This window comes from Falco punctatus, assembly GCF_963210335.1.
Source record: "Falco punctatus genome assembly, chromosome: 14".
Taxonomy (NCBI): domain Eukaryota; kingdom Metazoa; phylum Chordata; class Aves; order Falconiformes; family Falconidae; genus Falco; species Falco punctatus.
The window spans coordinates 11,005,256-11,018,517 of record NC_137594.1 but is presented as its reverse complement, the minus strand read 5'-3'; the positions used below and the strand labels follow the sequence as shown (position 1 = coordinate 11,018,517).

Below are 13,262 nucleotides of genomic sequence, written 5' to 3'. Positions count from 1 at the left end.
AAGAAAGACAACATGTACCATGAGAGCTAGCAACTTCGAGCCTACAAAATGGGGCTGATAAGGAATACTGTAAAGCCCTTGAATGCCTCAGAGAAAAGGTGCTATACATTTTCTCTTGCTAGTGTATCTCATTTACAGTATTTGAGGTATTTGAGGCAGCCCTAAGATTTAACAACTTACAGGATATAAGTTTAAGAAATGAAACTATTAAGCAGGCAGTGAATGCAGAATCAGCTTAAACATAGTAATGATGGGAAGGCATACACTGCTCTGTCTTTTCCACCTGAAAAAGCACCAGACTCTGATAGAAAATGCCTGTAAGTACAATGCATTTAATGTTTTCAGGATGGGCAGATGCTCACTAGGAAAATAAATGTGTCTATAAAAAGTATTTGTCATGCTGAACCCCACTGTGTTTTAGATAAATTACCGTGCCACCAAAATCAGTTTGCAGTCTTTAAGTCTGGAGTATCCTTTGTGCCTGGCTGCACCACTGACTCAGATGATCCTTTGTCCTGGTTTCAGCTGGGACAGTTAGTTTTCTTCTTAGTAGCTGGTACAGAGCTGTGCTTTGGATTTAGTATGAGAATGATGTTGATAACACACTGATGTTTTAGTGGTTGCTAAGTAGTGCTTACATTAACTCAAGGACTTTTCAGCTTCTCATGCCCTGCCAGCGAGAAGGCCGGAGGTGCACAAGAAGTTGGGAGGGAGCAGAGCCAGGACAGCTAACTCAAACTGGCCAAAAGGATATTTCATACCATATGATATCATGCTCAGCATAAAAAATAGTGGGACTTGGCCAGCGGATGGGCTGGGCATGGGTCAGTGGGTGGTAAGCAATAACATTGTACATCACTTGTTTTGTATAATCTTTTGTCATTATTGTTTTCTCTTCCTTTGCTGTCCTAGTAACCTGTCTATATTTCAACCCATGAGGTTTACTCCCCACCATCTCCACCCAACCCTGATTTTCTTCCCCATTCTGCTGTGGGGCAGGAAAGAAGCAGCAAACAGCTGTGTAGTGCTTAGTTGCTGTCTGGGGTTAAATCACTACACCCTTCCACACCAAATGCTGAGTCACAGTATAAAATTCTCACACAGACTCCAAGCCAAGCTTCTGAGCATATATTTCAGATGGATTCAAAGACATGGGTTATTTCTTTATCTGTAGAAGGTGAGATACAGCTGGGTAGTTCTCCTTTGTTTTGTATTGAAGTGTTTGAACAATTATAGACCTTAAGTCTCAGGAAACAGAAGTCAGTTATCTATTTTGAGACCATGTAGGACACAGAGAAGTATGTGAACAAAATAAAGGAATGGTTTTAGAGACTCAAGAATGTACTGTCTCTTTCAGAGCTAGGACTAAGCTCTAGGTTTAGAGAGCTGTTTAGGTGTGGTAACCACAAACAGAAAAACTCTGGAACTCCCTACACTACTCCAGCAATAAAACTCTGAATAACCAAATTAATATGTTGTAGAGAAACAAGAGCACACAACACAGCTCTCCTTTTTATATGAAAAAAGGCCTTTTAGTAATATCTGATGTAAAACTTTCCATCAGGTTTTCATTTCTGAATTTGAATTACCTAAGCAGTAAAAATATAATACCTTGGCATTACTCAGTCTGAGTGGCACTTTATAATGATCTCAGATGCTGAGATTTTCTGTGACTCCAGGCAGGAAGCTTTCAACCAGATTGTACCCCAATGCACCCATCACCAGATGATGCTGCCTCTGATGACTCCTATAGTTGCTTCTTTTGCGAATAAAATCCAATATGCAAAGTTTTATTTTAAAGCAGATTTTTTCTGAATCTGCAGGTTATAAAGTACAGCTAAGAATGTGCAAATTGTTATCCTTGGAAAAAACCACTGCCTGTTGCTTTGTGTACACCCACACAATACATCACTAATAATGACAGGTTGGATTAGTATTTTTTGTAGTGCAGTGAAAGGTCTTTTTGAAGTTCATTCTGTGCGCCTGCAGTCACTGTGTACTGTATGAAAGATTCTCAAAAGACTAAGCCATACTAACATAACAGCCATGGAAAATTTTGGAAAGTGCAGCTAGAAGAAGTCAATACATATGGGTAAGGGATTAAATACATCTGTAAAGATTTTCTTTAAACCCATAACTTGGAATTGTGTCAACAAACTCTGTGTATTATTTTGCATCAGTATGAAAGAAAACAGGAAGGGAAAGGGAGTAAAAAGACTCAGGGAAAAATTACTTTCCTTTTAAAAATGACAAAAAAATTAATAATGTCCAATGTTGTAAAAGTGAACTACAAAAGCTAAATGTCTGCTCCCCCAAACCAGAATATCCAGCCTGAGAAGTTTTTTATCCCATAACCCATGTTGTATTGATTGAAGAATAAATGTGTTGTCTTGGGCTTCAATGGACTGGCTCTGTAGATTCTCCTGCCTTAGACATTTTGAAAATGACATTTTATACAGAGAAAAATATCCTGAAAATATAACAGTAGAACATGACAACTCATAAGCAATAATGGAATGGATTGGGAAGGCAGGAAAATCTCATCTTTTAAGAAGTAACAGAGGTTACAATGCTCTGTTTAACTGTATGTCACTGCATTGTGTTACCATGGCACACAGAGGTGCGTTCCTGGTCACCTCTCCACATTCTTTATGCAATAACATGGAAAACACCTATTATTTAATCATGAAATTAAAAATTCAAGTCTGTAATCTGCTCCTCAATATATTTTCCACTTATTTTTACATTTCCAAATGCTACGTGAGGCTGACCATCCCATGGGAAGGACACTTAAAAACAAACCCAAGGCTGAGACAGCAGTTTTAAGTGTTTTCATGGAACTGGGAAAAGTTTTTTCCCCCCAGAAAAACAGCTGGTGGCTATTGCTGAACAAGGTCCTTGCTTATGTTTTTGATAAATGCTAAGGTCAAAATAGTAGTCAGGAACAATGACCAATCTGGACAGCTAGTTTCTTAGATTATATGAAGGCTGTTTTAACTAAACTGTCACTGAAAATGTATGTCAAATTAAACAACAAACTCCCAAAAGAAAAATTCAGATGAAATCAGATTTTTTTCCTGCCTTCTAGTCTAATATTGCTCCTTTACTGTCTAAAATATAGCTGTCATTCAGTTGATTTTCTTTGTTCCAGGAACAGTTTAGCAGTGAAACACATCATCTATATAACTCTGTTTTGGGTAAACAGATTGAAAAATACCAGGTTTTCCTAACTTCTCTCTCATGGCTGCTATTACTTTTGTACTGACACAGCAACCCAATATAAATCTCCTTCTCTGATATAAAAGCAAACCATCCTCTGCCTCCCTTGTGATAACAGAAGAATACATCTCCCGTCATTCAAGAGTTCAGAGAAATTTCTATAGCTTTCGGGTATTAGTCACTACATAATCATTACAAAAAGCTGCATCACCAGCTCAACAGAAATGTAGGAGGGAAGAATATTGAACCTACATCCCCCTGCCAGGCTCCTTTAATACAATCTTAAGCCCTACATCTGCTCACACTCTTGACATTCCCAACTCCAGTCGATGTGATTACTTGTACAGAGGAGGTAGGAAGGTAATCCAGCAAAGTTCTGGAACTAGAGGCAAGGTCCGTACAGAGCAGTTTGGGAAGGGCTACCTTCTGCTCACAGAGAAGCCAGGCAGAGTGAAAGGCAGGAGACAGCCTGCAATCCAGTGACACATTACTGGAGTTCTCAGTGGTCTGAGACTGTCCTCAGCAAGGAAACTCTGGTCATCATGAGTCAGCTTGACATCATCTCTGTCCAGCCTTAGACAGTAACGTCCACCACATTGGCACACTAGGCAGATTAGGATGCCTGGTGCCTAAGAATTTAGGAGCTAGTTGTAGCTATGTTAGCTTGTCTGAACAGGCCTCTCCATTGGAAATAGGAAGGGAGGCTTTCCTAAATCTAACTTCTGAAAGCTCTTCCACCTGACTGCCTGCAGAACAAAGGAGTGTCCCATGCTTTATTGCTGCACAGTCATATTATCATGAAAACAAACGTCACTTCAGATAAGTGATAGCGAACACACCTCATGGTGTTGCCTAAAACAAGATCAGTAGGATATCTAGGTGGCTGTCTCTCATTTGCCTACACCGTCTGCCATCTGTCCCTCAGCAGAGCAGCGTTCTCCTCAGAGCCCTGAAGCTGTGCTTCTCTTTGCTAGCACCTCTCATTCAGAGCTGTTTGAAGACCTTTCCTGCCAATGCTTCATTTCCTTTCCAGCAGCCACCTTAAAGTGAAGATTTAGCAGCCAGTAACTCAGGATTATCAGCAATGAGTGATCAGTATAATCATTACAAGCCTCTGAAAGACACATAGATATCATGGAAACTAGGGTACAGAACTGTCCCAGAAGACCCCAATTTCTTCCCTTCTGGCAGCCTCAACAGAGGTGTCACATCCACCACCTTACTATCATTGGCAGGAACAAAAATGAAGTGAACCATCAGTAAAAAAAATATAGAAAAATATACAAAATCAAGAATAAAGAAATATCCCTGTAGCAAAGTAGCTGCTCTAATTACTTAACAGTGATTAACAAGAAAGGGAGCTTAATTTCATGTTCTTAGACTAGCTGTCATGCTTTTGCAGAAGAATTATAAAGAAGTTGTCTTTGAAAAGTTTCTCTTATTTGTAGACAACTCTGTGCTAGACACATCCCAGGTCAGCAATTATCATCTAATTGTGCAAGTCAAAGATTTGGGGAATCAGTCTCTAGGATATTGTGCCTTAGCAACAGCGGAAATTGATATTGTGGAAAACACCAAGGTAGCTCCAGGTGCCATTTTCCTTCCAGAACTCTTGAATGGGAGTTATCCTCAGATCATTTCCAAGGTAAGTCAGGACATCCAGATTTTCAAAATTGTTCGGCTCCTATGAGATAAGATTCTCCTGCAATCTTAAATTCACTCTGGGCAATTCCTTTGGATTAGGAACATTGGCTTTGATACTGCAAACCTGTGATTAATTTAGGCTTATGAATAATCCAATTAAATTCAGCCTTCTCTTGTGCATTTGCAGAAATGCTGCCGTGTGCACAGTTTCATTATGAAAAGCAGATTTCCCATGTGTTGCACATTGGAAAGCAAAAGGGGAATATGTGCGGCAACAGGCCAATTTTAATTAGGAGATCAAGAAATAAATCTCAGGTATATGATCTTCAAGCGACAATCAATGGAAGTGTGTTGCATTTACATGAAGGTGTTTAAAATAATTTACATGCCTGTGCTTCAGAATGACAGTCCTGTTTTTCTCCCTGAAAGGCTAAATTCCACACTTTTACATTCCCAGTAATGCCTAAAATCAGTGCTGCATTTTCCCAGCTTCCTACTCCAACCCTAACCTGGCTGTTCAGCTCATTGTTTCAGCAATAACAGAAACATAGGGCTGTCTAATGCACAGAGTAAAGCCTGCTGTTGTTCTATTTATTGGAACTCCAAAGGGAATCCCTCAGGCATGTGAAGATTCAAAAGGGGTAGGAAAATGTCGCTTAAAATAACAATCTTACTTTAAACGTGAATTAGAAATTGCACTGTCTTTCCTCATAGAAAAACAAGTAATGCAGTGAGAGAACTGAGCTGCATGACTGTATCTGCATACTTCAGGAATACTGTCATATGGGTTAAGAGGCACAAGATCTAAACAAAATCACCCAAGAAACACATTAATGCTAGCATAAACAAATGGATGTTTAAATTAGAACAAGGCCTCCGTAACGACTTTGCCTTGTTATTTTGGGGACTGATGAGGCACTGCACACATCCCATTTGTAACAGTCACCTTCTCCTTTCTCCTTGTTAGGAACTGTTCTGCATCCATGGAGTCGAAAGGGTTTATGTCTTATAAAAACAACTGACAAGCTGTATTTCATGAGGACTGTACAGTCTAAACACAAGTGTTTGTAGCTACATTTCCATGGTAACAGCAAAAAAATTGTTATAATTTTCTCAGAGTTTGCTGTTCATTCTTCCTTAGACTTTCTGGCTTAAAAGTGTTCATTGCTTTTCACCAGTGCAGTACTGCAGAAATATTTTTAGCTCCACTACTTCAATTTCATATTTAAATCAATCTGAAAATGAGTTAATTTTCAGTTTGCCAAGGGATGTCAGGCAAAGCTTTCACTGGTTTGATTTTGCTTTGGCTTGTGATGGTGGAAAGAATATACCATGTAACAATAAAGAAATATGTCCCAAAGTTCTAGAAGAATATCTTTATTTCATTTAAATGTCACGATTACCCTTTTGAATTTATTTGATATAAAATGCTGCTGTTTGTAGAACTGCACAGGCTTGCACTATTTCATCAGAAATCTGAATAATAAAATAATTACATATCCAAAGGATCTCAAAGCAGACTGAGAAAATTAAGTATCCAAGTTCTGCAATATTGCCCGAGGCAGGCATAAATTATTATATTTTAGAATAACTGAGGCAGAGATCAATGATGGCTGGGTTTTTAGATGTTCATTCATAAATCCAATTAAAATTCAATAGAAACTGGTTAACTTCAGAGTCAGAAATAGCTTGCCTACTGATATGTAGAATGAGTCTGGCAGAAATGAAACTCCAAGACCAGCATTTCTTGATTCCCAGATGCCTTCTATAGCTAGTAGACCATATCTCAACTGCTTTTTTTTTTTTTTTTTTTTTAGAATATAAATCATTTAAGAAGCCTATTATGGGAAAACGCATCAGCACAGCCTTCAACCACATCTGTTTTAAGAGCAGACACTGTACTGCAGCTAGATGCAAGAGCAATGTTGTCTCCAGATTCATTCTGAGGCCTGTCACCTGTCTAAAAAGAATAACTGATAAAAAGAACTAAGTTCCTCTGATAGAACAAATTCTGGGCTTCTAACACCAGAGACAAGCGTCTTGGTTCATAGGATAGGTAAGGAGATGGAATGATAGCGCAAGAACTTCCTAACGTCCACCAAAAGTGCCTGGACCATGTTCTGGGTAGATGATATCTATAGGGCAGTTTCATTTCTATGCCTGCTTACTTTTAGTAGTAATCTTTGATAGCTGCCAGCAAAAATTTAATGGTGTTTTTGAGAGATCCTTTGTCTTTGAGACTGAACCATTCCAATGTTACTCTTTTTAAAAAAAAACTTGGAATATTTCCATTTATATTAATGTTTTACCTATGATTCCAGATTCAGTGGCAAAGTAGAGGGGTCCATTACTATTTGAAGGGGAGCTCCCTCAGGGCTTTTTTTCCCAATTGATCCAGATGGAAAATTTTATGCAACATTAGAGCTTGACAGAGAAAGACAGGCAGAGGTAAGTATAAATATAAGGAACAATCAGTCCGAAGTTGTATTGTGACTTAAGCTTCCATCAGCGCTCAGAAGATTCGAGTACCTGGAGGAATTTATTAAAATGGATTAAGGAAACTCCACACACATGAAACAACAGGATTCTTACAGATAAGGCCAAGGAAACAATATTTTGCGTGCTAGTAACTCCTTGTCTCACAACATAAGGATTTATGTCCCTGAATACTGCCTTGCCGCTCTTAATGGATAGCTCTTCAGCATTTCTGGGCAGTGGGAAAATGCAATCTCCTACAGAAGAAAAGACACCACGTAGAGTCATTTGCCCAAACCCATACGAGTAGCCTGTGACTAACCTAGGAATTACATTCCATTTAGTGCCTTATCCATTAAGCTCCTCCCTGGAGGAGTAAGCTTCTGATATCAATTGCTGAATGCAGTTCTATTTTCCAGAAGAAAGACTATACTGATTAGAAGGATTTGACCCTCAACTACAAAAACATTTCTCAAATATAACTAACTCTGACTTAAATTCTGATTTGAAGCATTAACTCTGTTCAGATTTTTACATCAGTATTGCATTCCTTTATACTTCCTCCACAGTAATTTTAATGGGACTAAATCTCATGGTCTTTCACTATGTAATCAGCCACGATTTCCCTTAAAATACATGGGGAACCTACTGTAATTTACCTGAAGACAGCCAGAATGAAACCCCCAACCTCTGACCCAATAAGAACAGAAACAGATTATGGGCTAAAGGTGCTGTACAGGGCACTCTGAAAGAACAGTGAGCACAGAAAGCAGCTTGGGTCCTGCAGCAAGGCAGGTCTGGCAGCAGTGACTCTGTGTATTAAATACAGTTTCATATCCCTCTAAACCGTGATCCCAGAATCAATCAGCCCATAACAAGCACTATTAAGAAAAAAATACTAAGCCAAGTGTTAAGTTGGGTAGACATGCAGTACAGATCTTATTGTCTACACTATCTTGTCTTGGGATTTTTTGACATCCTTACTATGCTGTTACCATCCCACTTTTCCAAAGGGATGTAACAGAAAAGAGTTTATTGATGTTTCAGTGATGTAGGAACATATGGTCCAAGACATTTATAGAAAGAGCTCTGGGACTTCCATGTATTAGGAAAGCCTGCAAGCTGCCATCTGGGATTCTGAAGTCTATTTTCTGGCAGTGAGAACACATTTTACCTTTAGGCTTTAGATTTTTCTCTGGAATATGTAAAGCTGAGAATAGTGTGTGCAATGAACTCCTGTTTGAAGATCTCTATAGGCAAACTCTCATTTGAAATATTGTCATTTGACATGTGATCAATACTTGTCAGAAAAACTTAAAAATAGAAAGTAATTTTAGCTTTTTGTAGTCAAGCTCATTGCAGAAATTCTCAGCTTCTGGACAAGACTGACGACTTAGCTTGCTTTGGTGATGCATCACTTCCAAACTAGATAGGCTAGCAGTTCAATTTAGAGTAGCTACCAGCACAGTCCACATGCTGCGTGGAGTAGCATAAGAATTAATTTTTACGCTTCACTCTAGCCAAATACACAGTTGGCAGAGGGGAAAAAAGAGGAATTTATGTGTTGGTTTTTTTTTAAATACGCTAGCAGTCCACTATTATATTCTCCTCTACACTTCTTGTTTGAAGTTTCATATAACACAAGCACCCTGTGCAGCTCAACACAGAACTTTAATAATCTTGGCCCCTTTCAGTCCTACATACCCTTATAATTTTTCCAAACTTTTTTTTAATATTAAAAGGGAGTTGTATGTTACAGATCATAGTAGAGTTTTTACATGAATGGGAATATACAGGCCAAATTCTACTAAGATTGATAATGAACATTTAAATCATATTACTCAAGTGTTTTTTTCATCAATTTGAACTTTATCAGCATGAGATTCAGGTTCTTGCTGGGAACAGTGACAGGCTGCTGTACAGTGATCCACTTATGCTGCTGATAACAGTGGTGGACAAGAATGACAACTTGCCAATATTCACCCAGGAGTTTTATCAGATAGCACTCAAGGAGAATACAGCCAAATGTGAGAATGGTTCTTATGCAGTAACACAGGCTGTAAAATTATGGTTAGCTCACAACAGCTCTGAGGGAGAATAAAAATTTACTTAGAACTTAGCTGCACAATCTTTACTTCAGTGAGAATTTTACCTTAGTAGCTGCTGAATGAGAGAAATCAATTTATTTTTTTTTATTTTCACAGGGCTTGCAAGAGCACTTGAAAGATTCATAGATTTTGATCTAGAAGAGGCATGATGATTCAGGAAGTAACAAAAAACTTTTAAGGAAAGGCTTATGGATCAGCAGTGGGGGAAAAAAAACACTAGATGTTATGAAAGCTCTCAATCTACTTGGAAGTGAATCTGTAATACCTAAATGTTTGCTATTTATTTCTCATGTGATTTTGCTTTAACATCTTGTTTTATTTGTATTTCTGCAAGAATGAACTTGTTATCACATTCTTTATATAATGTATATTACATAAAAATCGTCTTACACCACTGAAATTAAAAATAATTGAATTTAATTTTCAACTTTTTTTCCTGAGTAGTGATTAAAGCATATATATTATCAAAACAACCTTTTTAACTGCTGTATTTATGGAGGTTTTTTTAATTCATTCTCAACTCCGTATTTTCACAGTTTGCAGGAAGTGAGATCATCACAGTAAAAGCAAAGAATATTAATGACCCAAAGACTAATAATTCTAAAATTGCTCAAGATACTTAGCCAGGAAAGTGTTATTTTTCATTTCATATTGGCAAAGAAATTAGAATGATAAGCAATGAGATTGGCATGATAACCTTGCAGGATTACAATCTGAATGCCCGTTCAGTGAAGCATTACTAGCCTCCTTGCTCAAGCAGCAGCCCTTCTGAGTGGTTTTGAGTATAGCAGGTTTTCTGTAGTCCATAAGAAATAGCAACTGCTAACTTCATGTTCATTACACTGGCCATTACCATGATTCACAAGGATGATGCAGTGATTCCCCCAGAGACACAGCGCTATCCCAGCTCCAATGACATATAGGAACTTTATAAATACCAATGGCATCACAGTCTGGAGTGACCAGTCTGGCATACAGACCCATTTTACATAGAGTATCCATATACTTACACTCAAAATACAGATAACTTTACAATTAAGACTGCTATAGAACATCATTTACTGGAAAGTTCACTCAAATTTTGTTATCCTGACTTCTCTTGTAATCAAATTTAGAGCAGGTCTTGAGTCCTAAGAAGACATTATCTCTTGTCAAACCTACATCACAGGCCCTGTGGCAGTCAGGACTGTGTCCTGTTAAAGAATGTCTGCTTCTGTATCAAATATTTACTTTGGGTCAATAACTGTTGAAGGTTCACTTGAGTTCTCTTGCCAGATCTCAGCAGCTCTTGTAACATTTTCATGAATGTGGTCAATGTAAGCAACTCTCCCACCACCTTCTCACAATGACATCCTCTATTCTATTGTTACTAAATTCCTGCCCCTAGCAGCAGCATATTGCTTACTATAGTGGTGTATCAGTGAGTGGAAGCATACTCTATTTGCAAATACTTTCTCAGACACATCATGCACTAAGTGATTATCATTGCAGCCATACCCTTTCCTCCTGTCTGTTCTATACATGAAGGAAGCCCAGACACATAGTTGAACACCCCAATAAACTGGGGAAAACATAGGGACACAAATTAATAATGTAGTTATCAGCAGTGAATAACAAGCCAACGTTTTAATGAGTTGACCGGTATGTATCTCTTTTGAGCAATGCATGGGTAGTTGTCTTATCTGTACGTGATTGTACAGAGGCATGATTTGTTCATGTGTGACTGAACACATACTCATATGTCAACTTTTGCACCTTTAAGCATGTATTGGAGTAAATATCTTTTTTTTTTTTTTGCCTAGCAGTACATATATTTGCTAGTTTGGTGTGTGTGTGAACCATCTGTGTAGGTATGCATGAAGGTTTACCTACTCTTGCAAGGGCCTGTATTTGATGAACAGTCAAGAACGTATTTGTATATGTTGCTCACCCAATCGCTGAGTTACAGAATGGTTAACCATCTCAAGGTATTAAAAAAAATCAGAATGAAGGCTCCTACACCATGCAATTATTCTAAATACCACATGCATACACACACAAAAGGGCAGAAGGGGAGAAGAGCTGCCTTCTGTTTTTAAAACCTCTGCATTTCAATCAAGTCACATTTCTACCCTGTTTCCAGGAGCTAAAGCTATAATCAAAGTACGTTTTCAGAAGATTTGCAATAACAGCATGAGCGTTGGGCATACTAACGTGGATATCTACATACCTGTAAGAACTCTTCAAAATACCAAGTGCCTCTTGAAGCTTTTACAGCAGGTCAGAGTTCTGACCTACTCTTCCAGGTTTGACAAGGTCTCCTTGGTGCAACATTGTTTTTTGAATACATGGTTTGCTTAGACTAGAAAAATGCTCTGATGAACCCAAACCAACAAGATGGACAGCATTTTCTTGCAATCTCAGTGTTTCTCTGTTGTTTTTAGAATAGCATGTGAAGGCTTAAGGCTGAGATAAACACAGCACAAAACATATAAGCGATTCCAAGCATCCTTGATAACTATCTGGCCTGTTAAGATGTTGTCATTCTTATTATAGAAGGTGCAATGTTTGATCTCACAGGGGACAGATTAACACACCAGACTTGGAAACTTTACTCTAATAGCTAGCTGTCGAAGGAGTGCTGACATCTTAGAGAATTGCACTCTGGAGTATTGAATAATGTTCAGTTACTCAGCAGCTTAATCACTTCTGTATGTAGACAGCTACGACAAAGGTTAAGGATAGACCTAACTTTGTTCCCAGTGAAGTCAGTGATAAAATTTTCATTAATTTCACTAGGAGAAGAATCAGGCTAATTGTAATCTGTCACAAAGATTAGTTCATTGTTTTGAAATCTAATTACACTTGCATAAATAGTGCTGGAAGGGAGATAAGGATGTAAGGATGAACATTAGTTTTTCTACATAAAAATACTCCTGACACCTCTTCTTCTACTTACTCTGGGGTTTTTTCCCCCTCCTTAATTCACATGGTCAGTTTACCCTAAATTGTGATTCTAGGATTACTAAAACATGGATAATAACTGTACACATTGATAATAACTGTACACATTGATAAAGCTCACAACAGAGCTGGACTTCAACTACTTGAGCTCCTAGATGGTACAATAATGCTGCCAAAAGAATACTAAATTAACTAATTCTACATTAAAAAAGGGGGGGGGGGATATCTATCAGGCACTGTATATGAACACTATAGCAATTACAGATTGTACCAATCTCTTATCTGCTACTATAGCTAAAAGGAACATATTTCAAGATATAAACCAGAAGCACAATAAAAGCTACTATTTTTATAATCTTTTCCAACGTGGAAGAGACAACTCATTTTTCATGAACATACAGAAGTAGGTATACTGATAAGAACGATGACTACAATAGATAAAGCTATGATACTCAAATTCATTCACTTTTCTAAAGACAGAACCTTGAAAAGTCTAAAACAACCTACAGACCGGCACTGCAAGCATCAGGTCTGCAATGGTACCACAGGATTTTGGCTGGGGAAGAAATAATTTGAAGCTTGTGAACCAATTAGTTAAAATTGGCTCGAATTAAGAGGCTATGACACACTAAAATTGCAGCTTTAATTCAGCCAATACCTGCTCATATATGTATGTAGAGTCCCTTGAAAAACGTGTTGTGATATATAAAAGGTTTGAAGTTACGCTAGCATTGTAAAGTTGATATTTTTAGCTAGGATAATTCACAGGTCAAAAAGTCAGCAGAAGAGATTTACCAGTTTAGGCTAACCTTTACATTAAAACTCTGGGTTAGATATTAAGTTCCATAAAAAAACAATACAAAGTTCCATAAA

At 37.9% G+C, this 13,262-nt stretch overlaps 1 protein-coding gene across 1 annotated transcript; it reads left to right on the top strand.

The window, feature by feature from the left end:
* Nucleotides 1-311: 311 nt before the first annotated feature.
* CDH16 (cadherin 16) lies at nucleotides 312-12,478 on the top strand (the record flags this gene model as incomplete). The annotated part of the gene is given in 6 exon segments (XM_080410611.1): nucleotides 312-317; nucleotides 1,033-1,177; nucleotides 4,668-4,906; nucleotides 9,215-9,397; nucleotides 9,983-10,056; nucleotides 10,058-12,478. Coding segments are annotated over 6 exon segments (708 nt in total). The 3' UTR covers nucleotides 10,119-12,478.
* Between the last annotated feature and the right edge of the window lie 784 nt (nucleotides 12,479-13,262).